General features: G+C 42.3%; 1 protein-coding gene across 2 annotated transcripts in view; it reads right to left on the bottom strand.

Annotated features, from left to right (window-relative positions):
- Nucleotides 1-3916: 3916 nt before the first annotated feature.
- Nucleotides 3917-22825, bottom strand: part of INTS4 (integrator complex subunit 4) — a 32540-nt gene continuing 13631 nt past the window's right edge. For both annotated transcript variants that reach the window (XM_041414166.1, XM_041414167.1), the window contains exons 13-23: nt 22337-22452; nt 20356-20489; nt 19422-19579; nt 16100-16193; nt 13831-13911; nt 11973-12103; nt 11020-11079; nt 9046-9205; nt 8588-8731; nt 7753-7873; nt 3917-5460 (exon numbers count right to left, since the gene is read on the bottom strand). In XM_041414166.1, coding sequence (XP_041270100.1) covers nt 5267-5460; nt 7753-7873; nt 8588-8731; nt 9046-9205; nt 11020-11079; nt 11973-12103; nt 13831-13911; nt 16100-16193; nt 19422-19579; nt 20356-20489; nt 22337-22452 — 1393 coding nt within the window. In that variant the 3' untranslated portion in view covers nt 3917-5266. The remainder of the gene's footprint in view (nt 5461-7752; nt 7874-8587; nt 8732-9045; nt 9206-11019; nt 11080-11972; nt 12104-13830; nt 13912-16099; nt 16194-19421; nt 19580-20355; nt 20490-22336; nt 22453-22825) is intronic.

Raw genomic sequence — 22825 nt, forward strand, 5'->3', positions numbered from 1 at the left:
TGATCTGTCCTCCCAAAAGGCATGCAGGGAGCAGAGCCCGTTTTGTATTGCCAGCTGACTGAGGTGTACCCTACCCAGCTTTGTGCTGCAGCCTCTTAATTCTTCCCTTCATTTGGCAACTGGTAGGATGCAGAAGATTCCACTTCCAAAACAGGGAGCTGCAGTGTGCAAAGAAATGGATTTATTTTTTTAAAGGTAAACTGCTAAGTTTCCCCACCACCAGTACAAAATTTTGGTGTCAACAAGGAGATTATTTGCTGCAAGTTTTTCCATCCATGTCTTCTCTTGCTGCTCTCGTCACAGCTTCCTGAGTCAGCACTGTCAGTTCCCACAATAGCATCTGTTCCACTTGGGCTGCTCCAGTCACTGAAAGCCCGATTTCCTTCTTGGTGCCTGAAATTGCTTTGCTAGATGGTGGAAGCAGCTGGGATTGATTCATCAAAAAATTCCAGCAGAGCTCAAACTGGTATCTTTGTTAAATTGCTGCTTTCGGCTAGAGCCATAAATAATTTGTTAAAATTATGGGCTCATAGCCCAAATCATGGGAATGCACTTTTATAGGGCAGGATTTCTCACATACACCACTGCTCTGCCTCCCACCAGGAAAACGATCTCCCAGTAGGCAGTGAACTCCCACCCTGACGCTGAAATTAAAGCTGAGCTGCGGCTGGGCTGGGAGCCAGGAAGATTCCACCCCAGCTGCTCTGCCGCCGAGTGGGTCAGTCCCCTGCCTTTATCTTTGTGAAGCAGCATGTGTGAGCTGGCAGCCCGGAGAAACAGGCCATAAAAGGCTCACAGACACCAAATGCAACACGACCAGCATTTTTAAGGGACATTGGGCAGCATTTGTGCAAAGCCTGGCATCCACAAGCCTTAAAACTTTGTATTTTGAAGTCCCACTGATACTGCATTAGCAAACTGTAAAGCAAAAATACAGCCTTTTCTGCATTCGCAGTGCCTGTTACTAAGAATAAAATGGAAGATGCTAGTGAAATAAGATTTTAAAAGTGATTATAACTTAGGCAAGCAAGACAGGATTCCAGAGGAAATCATCTCTGTGAACTTGAACCAAGGTGATGACCAGTACAGCATAGTGGAGAGCGCAAGTCAGACGAGGAGCAGCCTGAGGAAGCTGGGGGTGTTCAGCCTGGAGAAAAGGAGGCTCAGGAGGGACCTTATCGCTCTCTACAACTGTCTGAGAGGAGATTGTTGCCAGTGGGGTGTCAGTGACAAGTGACAGAACAAGAAGAGACAGCCTTAAGTTGCACCAGAGAAGGTTTAAATTGGATATTAGGAAAAAATATCTTTCACAAAAGTGTTGCCAGGCTTTGGAACAGGCTACCCAGGGAAATGGTGGAGTCATCATCCCTGGCAGTGTTCAAAAGGTGTGTGGATGTGGCACCTGGGGCCATGGCTTAGTGTGGGTGGGGTAGTGCTGAGTTCATGGTCTTAGAGGTTTTTTCCAACCTATATAATTCAGTGATGTCACACAGTCCTGATTTAAATGTTCATTCGTCTTCCCAGGAACTTGCTTTGTACTTTTTGCAGTGAGTGTCCCTGCCCATTTAGTTTTTCTTTTCGTCCTTTTTAAAATAAGATAGGTAAAAACCACACTAGATCTGAGTTAATGTCTCATAAGCTTCAGTTTTGTTCCCAATACACTTATGTATTGTTTTATGAGCTCTTGACTCAGTAATTGAATTATTTACTTCCAAATTTGCATAATGAATTTCACTGGACTTCAGCAATCTGGATATGAATTTCCCACTGAAAGCATTCAAAGCTGCATTTCCCACGTACACAGATGCCTTATTTAAATTAAATCCAGAAAGTTAATGGTAAATAGGACAACACATTTTCAAACCACTAAGCTATCCCTCTTTCACATGAGGTCAGCATTCTCCTTGCTCTGCCAGATTCTTTTCTCTCTTGCTTCCATCTAACTAGCAGGTACAATGCAGAGGTGAGGGGTGTTTGAACATTGTTGGTTCTTAGCAAATTATTTGCCCTTCCTTTGTAGATTGCTCCCTTCCTTTGTAGATTGTACAGCTGTGGCTGCAGCTGTACTGGCACACTGTTCCTACACTTGGAACCATCTGAGAGAACAGAAACTCCCTATACTTGGGTGACTGTCATCCGAAATCCTCTGTTCCCCCTTCAACAGAGATGAAAGATGCAAATTATCTTTGTGCATGATTAGAGCCCTTTGTTTTTCTTTTCATTCTGAGATCAATCATCTGATAGGCTATTGCAGTGCAGAAGCCCAACAATTATTCAGAATTAAAGGACAACAGGTGAATGGCATGAATGCCTCTGAGACAACACAAAGAGCATGAACTCTGATATTTTTGAGAGCAGAAAAACCCTAATGTCTCAAACCTGGGGATGGGAACAAAAAGTCAACATCTGGATTTCAACAACTACAATAACCCTCACTTTTTATACAAATTTCTTTTCCAATTCCCCATATGTTGGACCATGGTGTGAAATGGGCAGTCCCATACACATATACAGGCTGGGTGGAGAATGGATTGCGAGCAGCTCTGAGGGGCAACACCTTGGGGGTGTTGGTGGGTGAGCAGCTCAGCATGACTCAACAACGTGCCCTGGCAGCTCCAAGGACCCCTCTGCCTTTCTGGGCTGCATGTGGGCAGCAGGCAAGGGAGGGCCTGCTGCCCTCTCCCCCTCTGCTCCACCCTGGTGAGACCCCACCTGCAGTGCTACATCCAGCTCTGGGGCTCCCAACATAAGGATGTCAACATGTGGAGTACGTCCAGGGGAGACCATGAAAATGCTGAAAGAGCTGGAGCACCTCTGCTGTGGAAACAGGCTGAGAGAGTTGGGCTTGTTCAGCCTGGAGAAGAGATGGCTCTGGGGAAACCTGAGAGCTCCCTCCATTACCTGAAGGGGCTACAAGAGAGCTGGAGGGGGGCTTTGGAAAAGGGCATGAAGTGATAGGACAAGGCAGGGGGGCTTCAACCTGAAAGAGGGAAGGCTTAGATTGGATGATGAGTTAGTCATCTGCTCGCACAGGTGAAACTGAAGGAGGAAAGGAAAAGCTGTGATGTCTTCCATGATCCAAACCAGGAATCAGAGAAAAATCTACAGAAGAGAAGCCAACTGCAGAATGCTTTCCTTAGCAGACTGGAAATGTTCATAGCAGCCTTACATTTTCAGCTTGTTTTAGGCATCTTGAAATTACAGATGGAAGAACTTTTCCACAGCCCTGCAGTATCTGATTCTCAGCAGCAATACGGAAGGCACTCATTCTTTGCCTGGTATGTTATATGGACGGGGATCAAGGACAGTGGGAGGGGAACAAAACAGTAGAAATTTGATCCAGTACTTAGCAAAAGAGAGAAAGATGCCTAAATTTTGATACTGAAAATACCTGCTGTGCCTACCACAGCATCCATTGTCGCCTCGAGCCTATGGACACCATCTAAATTAGAAACACTACTGAGATGACGAACTGCACAAAATACTGGTGAAGTGCAAAAATGAGAGGAAGAAAAAGGAAAAAGTCTGTAATGAGCTCACTCAACTTGTCAAACATCTGCCCAGACACAGCCTCCTAATGAGAGGGACATCAACCCTGTCTGCTGGGAACTGAACTGAGGATGCCAAAGACAAGTCAGACAATAACAACTCGGCTGTCAGATGGGCAGGCAATTTTCAAAGCAGTGCCCTAAAGGTGAAACACCAATCAACAGTTTGTAAGAGCAGAAGCACTTAGAAAGTAAATTTAATTCATAAAGCAGCAGCACAGTTTTAGGGTTATGAGCCTTTGGGCTAGAACTCACCAGTGCTAAAAAATTTAAATCACAAAAAACATGCAGTGATCTTATTAGCCAAGGACCATGCAGGCATCCATGTTTACTCATATTATAAAAAAAGAAACAGAATAGCATGAGTTTTCCAATTTTATTGTAGGAAAGCGTGTAAGGGGTTATTTACACTAAATACAACTGGAAAGTATTTCTTCACTGTTTTGTTTACTTGCTAAAAACACACCTTTTTTAGAAAGAAAAAAACCCCCACTGATTCACGAACACTGGCAACATTTGGCTGCTGCACTAGAATGTTTCACACATTAGGTCCTCCTAAAAAATCCTACCAAAGGATTGCCACAAATCATAGGAGGTTACTCTCTGGCGCACAGAAGCAATGCACAGACACACTTCCTGACAGGAATGCCAGATGGATCATGTTCTAACTAAATGCTTGTCCCTCTGTACTCCCAGCTCACCTCCAGAGGGGAACACTGACCAGCTGCCCAACTGCTGCTGAACAGAGGGTGTTTGGCTACTTCAACTGACAAGAAAGACTCTTGAGTGCCAAAAGTGCTGCTAAATTGAAAATCATAGATTTTCACATCCCACTAAGACTGGTTCAGGCCAGGATCATCACACAGAAACAGATCCTGTAAAACTTAGTGGGTTGTGGTTAGGAATTTTCCAGCTGGTACTTAATCACATTGCTCCTCAAGCTGTACAAAGGTGCAACAGGATAAAACTGCTTTCTTGCTGTAGCTCAGTTGAACTCCATGTCCTGCTGACTGAAGTTCTGCCACCTCCACAAAGAGGTTCTTCCTGCTCCTGCACCTGTGCCCTCCCCAGAGCTGGACCAGCTTCAGTACAGCTGTAGAGGATGTAGAACAGCAACTGGCAATTTCCTTCCTAGGTGCTGTTCCCATACAAAAACAACAGTACTTTTTAGAAGATTATTTTTTCTGTTAAGAAATTAGGTACCAGTGCACAAATACAAGTTTTAGACATGCCAAAAAACCCCCCAAAAAAGCCAAACCCAAAACACCAAAACCAGAACAACCAAACCCAGAAAACCTCAGAAACAAACCAACAATCCCACACAAAATGCTGAACTCCTCAGCTTCACTTCAGAGTACTGTAAAAATAACATTGATTTATGTGCCCAAGCATTTACATAGTAAATACATAGCAGAAAACCTAAAGGCCTTGGAGAAAGACTTTTGATAGGTAAAAACTTGAAGGTACAGCCCAGTGAAATTACTACTGGAATGCTGATTGTGAACTGTTCTGTTTCCGTTGAGTCAATATAGAAAAACCTGCATTTTCTTGAAACCAGTCCTAACTAGCTGAGTAACTCCTGTATTTGCCTGCTGCTTAAGAGACCTGTTTTTCAGCAGCTTTATTTTGACTCCCTTTAGGTATGTAAAGGCTGTTTTGGCTTGATCTGCTGTCTTGGACACAACAAACCCCATAAAGAGGTTTTTCGGCGCCAGCCTTCACCGCCTGGCAGGTTTGGGCATTATATACACCTTGACAGGTTTGCTGAAGGGAATGGTCCCCTCTATGCCATTTTCAGAGGGTGGGAGAGCCTCCAAGCTCTCACTCCAGGTAGATTTAGGAACTCTGGTAGATGCTTTGCTCCTGTTGGAGTTGTAAGCCAGCAGCAATCGCACTTCAATCTGACATGGCTCTGCAGAGAAAAAAAAAATAACAATCCAAACGTGATTGTCATTGCACAGTGAACAATCAACATCAAATGAATTTTAATTTCATGTATGGTGGGTATGTACAGAGCTGTTCTGGAGTGACCAGAATCCAGTCTAGTGTCCCAAAACAAGCCTTTGGCATTACATTCAGCACAGCAGAACTAAGGACTGTTCTAGGTTTATCCCGTTCTCTCTTTGTCATAACTTAAATCTTACCACTAACTTGCAATTTTATAAAATAACTGTTGGAAAGTGACTTCAATGAAATAATAACAATCATGAAAACCCCCACAGAACTAGCAGGCCCTGCTCACTGTATTTATGTCAGAATCACTCCAGATGACATCTGGCAACACTTGTGGCACAGGAGATTACTTGAAGATTCTCTTTTGTTGGAAGTTTTCGCTCGCCAGACAGCCTCTTCCTCTCTTTCACCAACTATGCAGCTGGGCAGAGCAAGGTCCCTAATACTGTCCATAGGATAATTTCAATTCACTCTTCTCACAGTGGTCAGAACAGTACAGGGGTTTCAGTATACATAGTACTACCCTGGACTTACTGCTGGACTTACACACACAACAAAATTCTCCTTTCTAGTCTGAAACCCAGATTTGTTTAGGTTTTCTTAATGGACTGTACTGGTTTGGGATAAAGTTAATTTTCCTTCATAGTAGCTTGCATGATGCCTTGTTTTGGATTTGTGACCAAAACAGTGTCACTAACACAGGGATGTTGTAGCTGTACAGTGTAATACCCACGAGTTTTCTCACATTGCCCTTCTGATCCTCTACCTGTCCTCCCGCTGGGGAGTGAGCGCCAGGTGGTGTGCGGGACTTAACTGTATACCAGGGATAACCATAACAGGACCACATTAATGACACCTAAACAAAACCTGCTGAAACCCACAGGATTTTAAGATGCCACATCTAGAACTGCAGGGGGTCTCCAGCTGAGACACATCAGCACCAGACAGAACACAAGAAATAACTCTTTTGCACAGTTACTCCACGCTTCAGCCAGCACCTCCCTGAGCTCACCTGTTCTTCAGTCCACCAACTCTGATTTGCAGCCTGCAGTGACCTCTTTCACTTCTGCTCTACACCTGGCAGTTAATCAGTGCTTTGCACTTGGGCATTCTCATTCCCCAGCACACTCCTTCTACGGGCCTTTAACAAGTTTTATTGTCTTGAATTTCAAAGCAATTCTGACCCTGTTTCCCGAGCCCCTCCCAGCTCAGTGTCTTCCCCCTGTTTTATGTGCCTAAGTGCCATTGTCAAAGTTAATGATTAAAATAATGCCTAGAAGAGACACCAGAACAGAATCCCTCAGGGCCATGCTTAAAATGTCCTTCCAGTGAACAATGCAGAAGTAGAAATAAGGACTTCAGCTCTCTCTGGTAAAGTAATAGCATCAACCCTTAAACTCAGATACTTCTAGTCCTAGAAACAATACCATGTTTTCTTCTCCAAAACAAAACTAAGAGAGCAGGATGAGTGAGTACACCATGAGAGTATTATATAAAAACAAGGGTATGTGAAGGAACACAGCAACAAACAAAATTTTGTTGGTTAAAAAAAAAGATCAACAAGTCCAATGAAAAATTGCTCACAAAAAAAACCTCTCAGAGGAAAGCCCCACATTTGAATAAAGGTGAAGGGGTTAAAAGAAAACAAGACAAAGGGAGCTGTGAATGAAATATGAAATACACTCTGCTTTTGTTGTTTGAAGTGCACAATGCAATTACTGAAGTGCTTCCATGGGCAAGTGTGAACAGCAGCTGAGACTGAAGACCAATGCTGGAGTCACATCACCATCAGAACTAAAGGGGGGGTTTTAGGGCATTGAAAGGGTGAAAGCTGAATCAGCAATGAAATTGTACTGCTGTACTGTTCCCTGCCATGATCACATACCTGTGAGACCTGGAACAATGACTTACAAGGAGTCAGTTTTCCGTGATCCTTTGCCTTTATCTGAGGATGCAGACCTGGCTCTAAGAGCTGACTTTGCTCTGCACATGAGTGGGTGACCTCACACAGCTCTCACGTGAAGGCTCCCAGGGCTCTCCCAAAAGAGCAGCCCCTCTATTTCCTTACAGAGCAGCAGTGCCTGGTAAACAGGGAGCTGTAACTGCTCAAAGGCCTGATCCACACCAAGGGCAGCACCAACCACAGCTGCAGACTCCAGGATCCTCAGAGCCCCGCAGAGTGTGGGTATGTAACTTGTGTCTAATGAAAGTGCAGCCACACAGCCACATTAACTTGTGTTATTAACATTACCTGTCCAGGCTGTGTGAGAGAGGTAAACCTGAGTTATCAGCCTGTGCCTCCCAGGGCCAGGATTTCGGAAGTCAGCTGGTTTAGGATGGATTAGCTGTGCTTGTCCATCTGGATACAACACCTAGAGGGGAACAAGAAAAAGAGGAAAAAAAAAACCAAACAAAGGAATGACAACTGCACAGGGAACAGTGCATTACTTGGCTGTTTAGTGTCTGAGTTAGGAAGGCAAGACAAGTGGGCTTTAGCTTGGAGCCAGGAGTTCAGCTGCCCTGGGTATAACAGCCACATGCTGCCATTCAAGCCCACAGCACAGGTGGAAAAAAGGCCACACTGACATCAGCTTCTTCCTCTGCATTGTAACTGAGGTTTTTGTTCCTTTGTTAAGCAGTGATGCTGCATATTTTACTTGGATCATACCACTCCTACCTCCTTCCTCAGCTGCACCAAAAACTAGTGATTCAGCAGTAGGAAGAAAAGCTGGAAATACAGAGAGCCAAGAGCCTACGTATTTTTGTGCCACTCAGAACAACTTCTTTTCCGTCTCCTCCCACTAGACCAGCTGGAAGCTCACCAGCATTTACTGGTGTTCATGTCCATAACATGCACAGTGCACAAGGAAGCATGGAATGACTTCCAAGTGCCCAAAGCAAACTCTCAGAACTGCACCCAAGTCAACTCTCAGCGCACTACACACAAACCAGTTTCTGAATGAATGGTCAAAAGTCAGAAATCCAGCATTGTTACTAGTAAAATGTATCATTATTTGCAATCTAGAAGTATTGATATCCTTAAAGAAACTCCCTCTTGTTTGCATGGATGGCAAATGACTGCTTACCTGAACTTTAACAGTTCCTTGGGGATCCTGCACGTGTTCTAGAGTTGCATCAACATCCAATGCCACAACCAATCCTGATGTAAACCTCAGGGGATTATCAGATTCACCAGTAGGCTCAATGATATTTGCAGTGGCTCTATGGAGCTGTTAGGGACAAAGTGATTGGCAAAAATCAGAAGGTGGGGGAAAGAGGAAAGAAAAAGAAATCGTAATTACTACTGTTCTTAACAGAGACATGCATAAACTTTGGACTTATTTTTTATATTGCCAGGCATTACTAAGTTTTTTATGTTTTTAGCAGTAGTCCTGAGGATGCTAGATAAGAAGACAAACAAGAAATGAATAAGAGTTGGTCTGACAAGATCCTGAATTCTAAAAGCTTCCTGTATATTAGAAAGTAGTCAGATGCCAAGACAGTCCACAAGGATATTGCTTTTTAATTTTCTGGTTAAACCAACCTGCTCTGGAAGAGGAAGGTGGAGGAAGGTACTTTGCCGCAGTGTTGTCTGAAGAATCTTGACCACTTCTGAAGGCTTGGACGTCACAAGTCTGGGCATTAAGTCCAGCAATTTATCTACAAAACTGCCTTGCATATGTGGGAGCTCCGAGATAAAACACCTGTGTCAAGAATAGATTAAAAATAAATTTTTTTTCAACTTTTCCCACAGTATTGTTATTTTTAGTCAAGCTACTTAATCCTTATATTTAGCTACAATGACAGAATTGGATAGCTGCCTTCCTCTTCTGGTGTGTCTCATCCATAAGAGATGACTTTGGCTGCTTGTGTTGGGGACTGTGCCTTGTGCTCAAACTGACACCATCAAGGGCTATGTGGTGTGGGCAGCAGGTCCAGGGAGGGGATTCTCCCCCTCTTCTTTGCCCTCATGAGATCCCACCTGGAGTACTGTGCCCAGTTGTGGAGTTCACAGTGTAAGAAGACCAGAGGAGGCCATGAAGATGCTCAGAGGCCTGGAACACCTCTGTTATGAGGACAGGCTGAGAGAGTTGGGAGTGTTCAGCCTGGAGAAGGAAGGCTGCAGGGAGACCTCATTGCAAATTTTCAGTACTTAGAGGGGGCTTATAAAGAAGACTTTACACAGGCAGGACAAATGAGAATTGTTTTAAACTACAAGAGGAAAGATTTAGATTCAATTTTAGGAGGAGATTCTTCACTGTGAGGGTGGTGAGACACTGGCACAGATTGCCCAGAGAAGCTGTGGAAGCCCCATCCCTGGAAGTGTTTAAGGCCAGGTTGGATGGAGTTCTGGTCTGGTGGAAGGTGTCTCTGCCCATGGGAGGGGAGATGGAACAAGATTGTCTTTAAAGTCCCTTCCAACCTAAACCATGATTCCGTGATTCTATGATTTTATGACTCAGCAGGGAATTGGATAGCTAGCCAGAGATACAAGTATCTTTAGCTGGCTGAGCAGAATTTTATTTCTATTCTGACTAAATTCACATTTATTATACACTTGGTAGTTGTTGCTGGCTAACTGATAAGAAATGGGACCAAATCTGTTCTACCCTAAAGCCCAGCTGGAGCTGGAGGATAGAACTCTTCATTTTGTGTATACCTTTTCCTTGCACTGAGTCTCAGGATCTGCAGAATTCATCACTATTTCACAGAATCAGAACCAGAGAATGGTTTGGGTTTGGAAGGGATCTCAAAGATTACCTGGTTCCACACCCCTGCCATGGGCAGGGACATCTTTCACTAGAATCAATCTGATCATCAAAGTGACACTTAATAAATCTATTCTTCCTGGAGTAAAGTTGACTACTAAGAGGTGGCAAATGCAGTAGACAGGGCCAGGAAAGATACTGCAGAATTCTTGTCTGACTTTTTGCTACATGTTGAGTACATCAAGGGTAATCTGTCTTTTTATTAATCTTTGAAAGTCTCTGAAAGGTCAAAACGCTCTCAGAACCCCAGGAGACAAAATAACACACACACAAAAAAACCAACCAAAAAAACAAACAAAAAAAAAAAAAACCCAGAAAACAAAAAAACCCCACAAAAAATAAAAAACAAAAACAAAAAAAACCAAAAAAAAAACAAAAAAAAAAAAAAACCAAAAAACCAAAAAAACAAAAAAAAAAAACAAAAGAAACCCCCAAAAAACATAGAAGTATTTATCAAAACAGCATCTACTCAAAGTAGATAAATCCTTATAAAGACAAGGAAAAAAAATCAGCTATTCTATAAAATATTAATTCAGAGCACATGTTTCTGAAGTACCAGCATAATATCCCGATGTTAAGGACTTTAACTACAAAGGTTCTTCTTGCTTTATTATTATCCCATGACAGTTCCCAATGTAGGACAGCAGAGAAGGGAGATGTGAAGAGATGAAAAACAAAGTGAATATCCCCTGATGACAATGCTGGTAGGACTTTCTAATACAAAGTGAAGAAGCAATGGAGTTTGTCACCTCTGAAAGGAATCCACTTCTTGGAGGAATTTTTCACACATCCCAAAAAGAGGTTCCACTCTGTAATGAAAATAATAACCATTGGTTTACTTTTAAAGAAAGAAAAATGGCTCTATGGCTATACACATTTAGGTAGTTTGGAATCCCACTGAACCTCCTAAAAATGGGAAAATCTTTTGAACAAAAAAAGTATTCCTCACTTATCTATATCCCCTTCTCACATAAAAACCCCCATCTGCATAAGGCACTGATTAAGTTCCCAAAGCCACTGTCAGAAAATACTCATTTTTGTCCTGTAAGTGGTTAAAAGGCAAATACATTATGGACCTCCATGGTAACACAGTAAATTGATGGCAACAAACCTGAAACAGAAGTGAACTAGGACAGTAACTAATTTGTTCTAATTCCACCAGCTGGAGTTCTCATTCTACAACCATGTGTCACTTCTTTAGCTTCAGCAGCCAAAACAAACCACTCAGAGCCTCTCATGTACCTAAGCCTGCACAGGAGCAGTTTCTGTCTGAGTCACACACAGCAGTTGCAGATCAGTCAGGAGGACAATACTTTCCTGATGCTAAAAATTCAGCAACGAATACTTAATGAAGCAAACATGTTTGGTGCATTCTTTTGATATATGACTTTTTGTCATTTTAAAAGATACCAAATATCAACTCTGCAATGTTTTCAACCTATTTGTATGTTCATAAATGAGAGAACTCAACCCCTAACACCCATCTTCCCAATAGTTTTGCCATCTAATTTGGGATAGTGTCCCTATACAGCTGTATCAAAGGCAAAAGAAGGTTCTTTGATCTGAATTACTCTAGCAAATGGTTACTGGCATGCTGCCTTGTTATGTGTCTAATTTATCCTTGCTGGTTTTTCAAACAAAGCTTAAGGACAGTAATCTTAGAGCTAACCCTAAGAAGCTCCTTAGGTCAGGTCATGCTTACCCTCTGGTGGTGCGGGCAGTCACTATCAGCTGCAAGGCCTTTGCTTGCAGTCTCATGTGGTGAATAATGACCACTTGTCTACTTTCCACTCCGCTGTACATGAACTCCATTTTGTAAGTTTCTTCGAGGATCTGCCAGACAGACACCACAGGGATAAAATACCATCAGACTGTTAAGCCCTGGTATAACCATCATCACCAGATTCTGGTATTTTTATGTCACACCGAGGAGCACATGAAGCAAGAGGAAGTGCTCAAATTAATACAGTTGAGTTCAGTATGACTGTGCAGATGCCAAAGAACTTTCAAGTTATTTAACAGGGAATACTCCCTCACCTTGCATTGATGGCAAGTGACCTACATTCATCATCATAACAGAAAACATTTTCCAGGACGTTCACACGCTACTCAAGAGGGCACCCAAGACAAACATTTCACTCAGAGAAGATTTCAAAAGCTGGATGGCTTTTGTTTCTACTCATCAACAGCAGAGAAGCCTTTGATGCACAGCAGTACTTGTCTATCACATCTTAATTACCTGAAGACTCAATATCAGCAGAGTTTCCCAACAGATCCATGAACTTGCTTTTACCCTAGATTTGTTACCAGACTACTGAATACCTTGCTTGCTTCTTTACCTTTTCTTAAGGCTCAGTTTCAGTTTTTCCAGGATCTGAGAATTTATACATTTATACATCCCAGGAGCAGAATAACTCAGAATGGATGGGATCTCCAGATGCCATCTAGCCTGGTTCCCTGCCCAGGGCATGTCTCATTAGATCCAGTAACTTCGGTCCACATAAAGTTCCTTCCAACAACAGAGATTTCTCCCACCTCTCTGGTAAACAGTACTTAACCATCCTTACAGGAAATTTTCCCTTAACAGCTGATCAAAATTTCCCACCATTTGCCAACTGCCTCTTGTCCAGAGTAGTCCGTCTCTCTCTCATTTATATCCTGTAATGATACAGTGCTGGACAGAAGGAAATCCATCCTGAAGCCTGCTCTTTCCAGGCTGGACAATTCCAGCTCCCTCAGCCTTTCCTTGCAGGTAATGTGCTGACCACACTGGTGGCCCTCTGCTGAACTTGCCCCAGTTTGTCAGCCTCTTCCTTCTACTGGGGAGGCCAACACACGACACAGCCCTCCAGATGGCATCTCCCCAGAGCTGGATCATTTCCCAAGCCAAGTCATCCCAGTTGCAGCTGGCCTCCTGCAGTGCCTCATATTCAATGTACTGAACATGATGCGGTTCCTGTCATCCCAGTTACCCAGCCTGCCCAGACCAGCAGACATGCCCTCCAGCACATCAGCTGGTTCTTCATTTTGCAGGACCCTTACCACCTATTTATTCAGCCACAATCCTGCAAGTCTGGTGAAAAAGAAATTATGGGAGACTGTATCCAAGCTCTGCAGCTTCCATTGTCCTCCCCTTGTTCACAGCACCAGTCCCCTCACCATAGAGAGCTCTGGTGGTGGTCAGCCATAATTTATTCTTGAGAAATGCATTCTGGCTGTTCCAAGTAGCTTTGCTGATCTTGTTTAGGAACAGCTTTTGTGCATATTTGGTGCATAACCTTCCCCAGGAGAGAGGCAAGGACAAGCAGCCCACAGTTTTCTCTATCTTCTTTCTTACTCTTCTGGAAGATAAGTGTGATATTTGCCTTTTTACAGCAGTCATGAACTTCCCTCCCTCCCCACTCATCTTTTGAGGAGAAATGATCCCAGTTTGGGGGATTAAGATTTACTTGGACAGCCTACAGCAGTGGAAGGTCAGAAATATGTAATTGTTCCATGGCCAACAAAAGACTCCTAGCCAAGGACTGGCCTCTGTGCAGGCTCAACTGCTTCCATCTCACCTGTTTTGCTGCAGCAGATGCCAATGCATTCTGTTTCAGGTACAGGGGAGCTGCCACATTCCACAACTTCTCCTGCAAGGCCTTACAAGAAAAAAAAACAAAACAAAAACATGAAATGATGATAAATATCCAATTCAGTCAAAACATTTGGTTGAAAAAGCATGTCAAAGCTTTCTCTTGTGCTTTTAAATATAACACAGGGAACCAAGGCCTCCAAAATATACATTGTTCTATAAAGAAACAGAGATACCTATACAACTAGAAAATATAAAGGAAGTTGAGAATAATATTGATAAAGCTGTGAATGAGAGACTCATCAAGCCAAACTCCTTGTACTTCATAAAGAACACCAACAGCCCACTTGTTATCAACCCTCTGAGACCAAGATCAGGGCAATCTCAGAGAGAAGGCAAAAAGTGAGAATAAAAACAACTGTCCCCAGAAACACACTTACTTCCACAGCCACATTTCTGAACTTTCCTCCACTCCACCAAAATCTTGGGAGTTATTACGAATATTGTCTAATTCAACTGCTGATATTGGTATTAAAAACAAAACAAAAAACCCAAACAAACAAAACCAACAAAAACCCCCCAAAAAACCCAACTGCCTACCATACCCTATTTGCTTTTTGCTTTATATTTTAAAAAAATATAGAAAGCTTGAGTGGATGATTCATACCACTGCCTCCTTTTTGAAGCTGCCTGTCCTTAGACACAGCTATGCACAAGGCTGGCTGTAGCCAAAGTTCAAGAACATACAGACTGTATCCATCACCCACCCTTTGGCCCACAAATCCCAGTTAACTACCCCTAAAATCACAAGGTATGTAGAGCCTTTACAGGTATAGAATCTTTTGTGGCTTGAGAGGCTGGGAAATTAAGATACTTTTTCCCCCAGCAACTTTTTTTCTTTTGGGAATAGAAGCAACTGGAAAGAAATCTAATGAAAAGGACTACTTGGACACGTCGGGTTTGCAGAATTCCTAACTGTATGGTATGAGTGGAAGGTATCTGTGCCTGTAAGAAGGGGTCTGGAATTAGATGATTCTCAAAATCCTTTCCAACCCAAGATATTCTGCGATTCCTGACATTATCAGTTACTTTTTATTCCATGCACATTAGTGACTCCTCTGCATCACTGATCTATTGACTGTTCTACAGCTCAAGCCAAGAATGGCTGATGCAGCTTTTACCCTTCTTCCAAACAGAGCACACCTCTGCCAGATGCAAAAACCATCTGGTTCATTCCAATCAAACCCCCGAGAAGGGCAACAAAGCTATCTCCAAATGCTAGTCCTCTGCCTGCAAAGCACATTTCACTTTGGATTTAGCTGGATTGTACTGAACTGTACCACTGCTCATCAGAAATACCTTTGGGTGATAAATATATTCCAAGGATTTGAGGCCTGCCACGAGACATGCCAACTGGCGACTATGCATTAGCAAAGCAAATGAAATCCATCCTTGGTTTTACATAACAAAGCTTTCATTGAGTCCCTTCTGGAAACCTGTTTGCTGCTTGCTTTAGTTCTTGCTTTATATGTGTGTAAGTTACACTCAAATACCAAAGAATGCCAAGAGACAAACTCAAACACTACTGCCAGCTTACAGCCATGAGCAATCTGGTCCAGTGGAATCCCTGACCATGGCAGGGCGTTGGAACTAGAGGGTCCTTTCCAGCTCAAGATTTTTTATGAAGTAAAAAATTAGTTCCTGTTTACAGCAAGAAGCTGACTTTGAAAAGGGACTTTGCAAAGGGCTGCTGCAATGGTGTCTAAGTAGCCACTTGAACCTGCTAATATTAAATAGACAGATCATTTCAGCACTATAAAAGAAAACATGACTGATATCAAGTCTTAAGAACTCCTCTGGTAGTGGTGCCAATAAAGCTATCTCTGCAAATCACCATCTATAAAAATGGCAGCAGTCTAACAAAAACCATTCCAGTAGCCAGCAGCAGTGAAAAGTTACTCTCCTAACACAGTTTCCCTCAGTGTGATTTCTGTCAGATAATAAACTCTGCACTGACAAAATGCTTGTGAACCAACATAAGCCCTAGGTACAGCAGCAGAGGTCTGCATTGGCAAAGTTACTGCATAAATTATTTGCCGCAGGAGGGAAGCAGGATTATCAGAAATCCACAGAACCTGCTCTTTCATCACACATCACTTTTCAGCATGAGCATCAAAACATGAAAGCAGGCCACTGTGACGGACTGGGGGCATTTTTGAAGAACAGCTCAAAAAAAACCCCAGATGAAGTCAAACCTTGATGAGGAGCAGCTGACACTGAAGGTAAGTCGCAGTGAAATCTGCCATCCCTGCCAGTTCTGACTGCAGCTCTCCAAGCCTCTGAAGATCACTGAAGCATGTGAAAAGAAAAAAAAAAGAGAAAATAATGTTGAGACAGAGAACAGTTTAATCCAAACACACTAAGAAGGCAGTGACAATAAAGCCAGCTATTCCTGCTGCCTGCTTTTATTAGAGCAAGCACCAGAAACAGCAGCAAAACACACACTACAAAGCAGTTTGCACCTTGGGACTTGGCATGTCCCTTCTTCTGGGAAGCTGGCACCAGCGCAGCAGTGGAAGCATTAAGTCTGTCAACCCACATTACTCTGCAGCCCCATGGGAACCACACAGAGTGGCAGCTCCAGATTTAACTTAAAACATTCCAGCCCTCTACAGCAGCTAACGACCCATTTGTGTTAGCTGGGAAATCAAACTATTCATGTTGGCTAAGAAAGGTTGTTTGGAACGTGTTAGGCTCATGCAACCAAGTGTATCTGAAAGAGAGCTGTCCTTTGCAGCCAAGCTAGAATCTGATGTACTGATATTTGCCCAACGAGACGGTGTGTGCTGCCTGGTATTTCTGTAAATCATACAGCAATATAAGCAGCTTTTAATATGATAGAAAAAAAATTGTCAGTTAATAGAACCCAAAAGGCTTTAGTTCTCTACTGCTAGCCAAGTTTTCTTAAAGTGTGCATTAAAAAACCAAAATTAGTGTTTTTTTATGGAACTGAAAATAGGTTGGATGATGTGGTTTCAACATGTGTCTTTTCTTCTCTACAATTTGCTTCGATCCAAAGTCTATTAAAATTGTCACTTTACTTCCACATTTCCTACTTAATTTATTAATTTTATTTTTCAGCTGATCATTTTCTTTTGGTTTTTTTAGATTCATATTTCATTTAGGATGCAATTCTGAATCTTTGGCTCTGCCAAACCAGAGTTGCTGAGTCCTGAGACATTAACAAAAATCCATGAGGTTATCTGTATAATATGCAGTCAAAAATATCTTTCCTAAGCAGAGAATCATAGAATCATTTATGTTGGAAAAGACCTCTAAGATCATCCAGTTCCATCATTAAGCTAGCACCGCCAAGCCCACCACAAGTGGCACATCTACGTATCTTTCAAATCCCTCCCGGAATGGTGAATACACCACTGCCTTGGGCAGCCCTTTCCATGAAGACATTTTCCTACAACCCAATCTAAACCTCCCCTGGCACAACTTGAGGCTGCTTCCACCTATCCTCTTGTCACTCAGGAGAACAGACCAGTCCCCACCTGGCTACAGCCCCCTTTCAGACAGTTGCAGAGAGTGTTAAGGTCTCCCTGAGCCTCCTTTTCTCCAGGATAAACACCCTCAGCTGCTCCTCACCAGATTTGTGCTCCCGCTCTTCCCAGCTCCATGGCCCTTCCCTGGACACACTCCAGCCCCTCAATGTCTCTCATAGTGAGGGGCTGTGCTTTCCTTCAACAGCCATGCACCAACAGCCTGCCTCAACCTTACACAGAGATTCCATTTCATCTCCTTCCAGAGAGCAGAGTGAAGAGGAGGCTCCTGGGTACTTAATTCCCATGTCACAATCCATCACAACACACTAATGGGGAACAGGATGTCATCTCTCAGCTAACAACTAGGCAGATATTCAATTTCCCAGTCTTCCCAATTCCAATAATTCTATTTCCTTACAAATCTTAAACAGATTTCAACATCCCTGTAAGAAAAAAAAAAATTCTCGTATAGATGGAGAAACTAAACCACAGACAGATTTGCTGAACAGCCTGTCTTACATTTCTAACCATACTGCAGACTGATGCTCGCCACTCCCCATGCTCTGCAGCCAAAACTCTGAGTCCCAAGTAGACACAAACTCCACAAGGTCTGTTATTTTTGTGGATGACAATGATAAAGGAGGAGAGAGTTATGTTCCATGACAAAATCCACTGCTGTGAGCTGCTTCTATCCTTCTGCTCTCAGCAACCAAATTGCTGGTGTAGGGATATCTTGCCCTCTGCAAAATAACCTTTAACACTTTTTTTGGCTTTTTCAAAATCCTGCCTTTGTCTTAAGGATGGAAAAGAGCAGTTGGTTTAGTATGATTTCCTGGGGGGCAATACCATCAGGAAAAAAGCCAAGGCAATAATTTCCATCAACTCAAAAACTGGAAACAGTCATGGCCTGGAAGGCTCCCAGACCCTCATGCCTGAGAGGTTCTGCATGTTTGGCCTAGAGATTACCTGTTTCAAGTGTTTAGTGCATTAAGTGCTTTAAGACTATATTTTAGGCTGGCACACAGCAGCTGCAAAACAGCTGAGGACAAACCTCACAGTTCCCACAGCTGGGTTTTCAGTGAGGAGCACACTGTTTACTCTCTGCTGCAGATGGGTGTGACAGTGATTCACAGCAACACACACACAACACAAGGCAGCTATTTTGAAGGAATAAAAATAATTAAGCTTTTTTAAAATTCCATATTCCAAACAAAGCATTTTGGATTGTTTTCCTAACTCTTAAAATAAGGCTCTTTTGCTCTTTCCAAGCAGAGGAATCATATTGAAAGGATCCTTTTCAAGTGCTTTGTTTGTGTAAATCAGTCTAGAGATGAAATGGAAGAGGCAGCATAAAACCCACACTGAGAAGCAACACCACACACTCTTATCTATACAGCAGCAGACAGCAGCACACAAGAATGTTTTCTATTCCTGGAAAAGCTCTCTGATTTGAAAACTGATGAGGAATGCCCAAGTCCTTTGTAAGTGGGACTGACAATGAGAACCCAAAACACCAGAAGCAGGTCCTTTCCTGCTGAGTGAAAGGCCACAGGACCCAGAAAATGCAAGAGAAAAGGGGACAATACCTTTCCCCCGCTAAAAAAAAAAAAAAACCAAAAAAACCCAAGAAAATCTTGTGCACATATATACGTACATTACAAATAATATGATCAAAATTACAAGGACACAAAACTGACAATGAGACACAAGGCTGTCACCCATAAACCATAAAAACCGAGTGTATTTTAGCATAAGTGAACAGTCCAAATAGAACACCCTTACCTAGCTCTTACCATGGGCTGAAAAGATGCCCCCCACCCAAAATGCCCACTGCTTATTCTGGGACCTGAGACCATCCATTTGATTTGAAAACAGGTCATGAACACTCTTTTATCACAACAGTCTCTTACAGGAAGGCTCAAGTTAAGCGCTGGACAGCAAATTACAACACTCATATTCAGAAGCAAAGCCACTAATTGAGTATCCTAACACATCTTTCCATGAACAGGGCAGCTTGAGGCCTTACCGGATGGTAAATTCCAGCAGCTCCTGTATGCCCCGTGGGTCGAGGTGCTGAAAGTTGTAAACCCTCTCCAGGCTCTGATGCAGGAACTGCTGGGAAGGATCTTCATGTGGGGTAATACTGGGAGAAACAGCAGAGGACACCAGCTTTCTACCTGGCAACTAAATGAGAGGCAACACACAGAAACAAAAAAAAAAAAACGAGAAAAGTCTAACACAAGGAACAACACTGCAAAATGCTGACATCTATTTCAGCAAGAAACTGAGAACTCCAATTCATTTCTCAAATACAAAATTTATACCAAGGCTTTCAAATCTGCATCTTTGTTAATCAATTCTCTCCACTTTACAATCCACTTGCACTAGAGATCCTCAGGTTAAACTTCAACACCCCTTTGAGGGAAACATCTTCCTCATCTTACATTTGACACTGTGAAGCCAAGGGAAGTCCGAGATAGCACAAACCACCACTCATTTTATGAGGTGGTAAGACTTACAGCCAACTTCAATCCCACCCATAGTTCCATGCAGGAAAAGTATGTTGCAGAGCAGAATGGAACATATTTCACCCAAGAATAAACCGTTCAGGTAGGACACAAGTAAAATGCTGGAAGATCTACAAAGGCCTTTCCCACACACACAGTCAGAGGTATAGAAAACTCCCAGGAATACTGCCCTCCCAGTATTCTTACCTAACCAGCAAACCATGTACTATTCTCGCTTGAGAACCATGATGTTACTATTCTCCCCAAAAATATCACGAATTCCATATTGTAACAATTTAACATTTATCTCTCCTGCCTTAATGCACATTTCAATATTATTTCCCGTGGTGCACAGGAGAAAAACCTTTTAGAATCTAAGTGTTACACACAGACAGACATGGAAGAGACTGGCAATATTTCTAACAGGTGTCCAAGTCCATTAGTTCAACTTACCCTTAATGGAGGGACCAGGTGAGAGAGACTGTCCCGAAGATACGCGTAATGTCTGAATGTATGGTCAGAGAACAGGGCAGGCATTGTTGGGCAACTTTTAGCAGCATTAAAAATCAGAACCAGAACAGCAATGTCTATTGCAAATGGATTGTTAAAGAAAAATGAAAAAACAGCAAGAAGAGCTCCTTGGGGATGGGAAATTAAAACAAGTCATCAACAACCCTTTCTTTGGCCAGGATTTGTCTAGGAAGTTCTTTACAGTTGGAAAATACTGATCAAAACCGAAAGAAACAGCTGTCGGAGCAGATGAAAACCAAGTACAAAGTGCAAACATTACAGGATGAGCCACACTGGAAAAAGGATGTTACTGCCAACATGGGATGGCTCAGAGGCAACACAAGGAAAGGAGCCAGGGATCCCAAACACAGGACATGCGCATTAGGTGGAGTTTCACTTTTCCTCACAGCTTACACTGTGCTCACCAGTTAACACCACAGAATCACAGAGTGGTTTGGTTGGAATGGACCTTAAAGACCACTAGTTCCAACCCCACCCTGCCATGGGCAGGGACACCTCCCACTGGACCAGGTTGCTCAAGTTTTTTAGTGCCCTCACAGCATCCAAAATTATATATTTACTGCCAAGTCTTTTAAAATTGCTGCATTACCCAAGATTCCCTGAAAAACATCACTCTGCACAGACTTTAAGCAATGCAAAGAATCCAACATGGAAAGATAATTCTGAAATAGAAAACACATTTTCACAGTCTGAGACCTGCAGAAATAGAGAGCAGCCAAACGCTTTAGAAACTAGCCCAAAGGCTGACACATGCAACAGGGCTGATCCCAAGCATAAGCTCTGATTCAAATTTCAATTTGTTTGCTTTGAAGCAAACAAAACCATGTTTTCAAATATCAGTTTACACTGGAAACATGCTATTCAGGTTTACCCCAGCTTCTGGCTCACATGCCTATCTTCACATAATATGCCTCTGTAAAACTTGGTGGCAAGTTACATCCAAAACATTCTCTAACATAATATTTTCTGGTTCCTGGCAGGAAGGTGCACTGAGTTAAAGAACAGCATTCTTCCCCCTGCAATGTTCCTTTAATTCTCTATTCACAGGACAACTTTACTCAAATTATTACTAAACCATGTAATTACAGATTCATTTCTCTCCACCTGATTCCAAGTAATTTCAATTCTCACAAGGCATTCATTTAATCTCTATAGAATTTCTGGTTGATAGCCTGTGACTGGAGAGAAAAATAAGGAACAGCTTCTAGAGGAAGGTTCCAGTCCAATGTGTCTCAGCATGAATCAGAAATAACATTATGTTCTGCCATCACACAGAAGGGAAAGCAAGGGGAATAACAATGGAAAAAGGCATTTCCAAGGCATCTCCTGTTGTTGAGGAGAATGGTGTATCAATAATTGTTTATATTCTAAAGCGCTGGAAGAGCTAACAATAATATAAGAATTTCTGATATTTAATTATTTCAGAAAGATGAAAAATTCAAAGCATTTATAGGGATTCAGGCACTGCTGAACTTAGAGATGGTGCTGATTTATAAACTGCACAGAAGTGAGCATAGCAAAAGTTTTACCTAAAAAGAAAACACATGAAATAAACATTCTTCTTATTTAAAAACTAAAGCATCCTCAAAATTAATGCAAACTAGACAAATATTTTAACATCAAAGGGCTCATCTGCAAAGCCTAAACCTTGACAAATTGCTTGATTATTCATCACAGCATAAAAAGACCAATTATAGTCCACTGCTATTTATGAAGATGGTTCCAGCCAACAGTTTTGCCATCACTTGCTGAGTAACAAACTAAGAGCAAAGGGATTCAGAAACAGGCACAGGATTGTTTGTCTGCTACAGAGAAAAATGGTTGAGGAAATGTGAGAGTCAGGAAATAATGAATAAAATCTACTGCAGTCAAAATTATCAAGTGGCTTCATGAATAAAGATACAGGCTGGGTCATCCATGTCTGGTTCCGGAGTGTCAAAGAACGGATGTGTGCTCAGCAGCTCTGGGACTAATGGAAGCACCAAAGTGGGATGCCTGCTTCCCAGGAACTTCAAGCATCTGGAAATACACAGATTGAAATATATGTTAGTAAACAGGCACATTTCAAAACACAACATTCTAAAGTATTACCACTTTATAGTGCAGCAACACTTTTGGACAGTCAGCAAGAAAATCCTGCTGTCCAAGCTCGCTGTTTCTTTACAACTGCCCATTTGCATTAATATCTTATAGGAGCTGAGAAAACTGAAAGGACAAGCAGTATTTTTTTTTATTTTAATTTAAAGTGTCTACAAAATAGTTAACACTTGGAGTTATACAATCCAGGAAACTTTTATACTAAAGACTAATGAATGAGTGCATTTTTTTTTTCTAGGAAGGGAAAAATAGGGAAGAGAGGAGGTAAAACCTCAAAATCCACAAACTCCAAAAA

Source organism: Onychostruthus taczanowskii, unplaced genomic scaffold (genome assembly GCF_017590055.1).
Source record: "Onychostruthus taczanowskii isolate IOZ18803 unplaced genomic scaffold, ASM1759005v1 scaffold44, whole genome shotgun sequence".
Taxonomy (NCBI): domain Eukaryota; kingdom Metazoa; phylum Chordata; class Aves; order Passeriformes; family Passeridae; genus Onychostruthus; species Onychostruthus taczanowskii.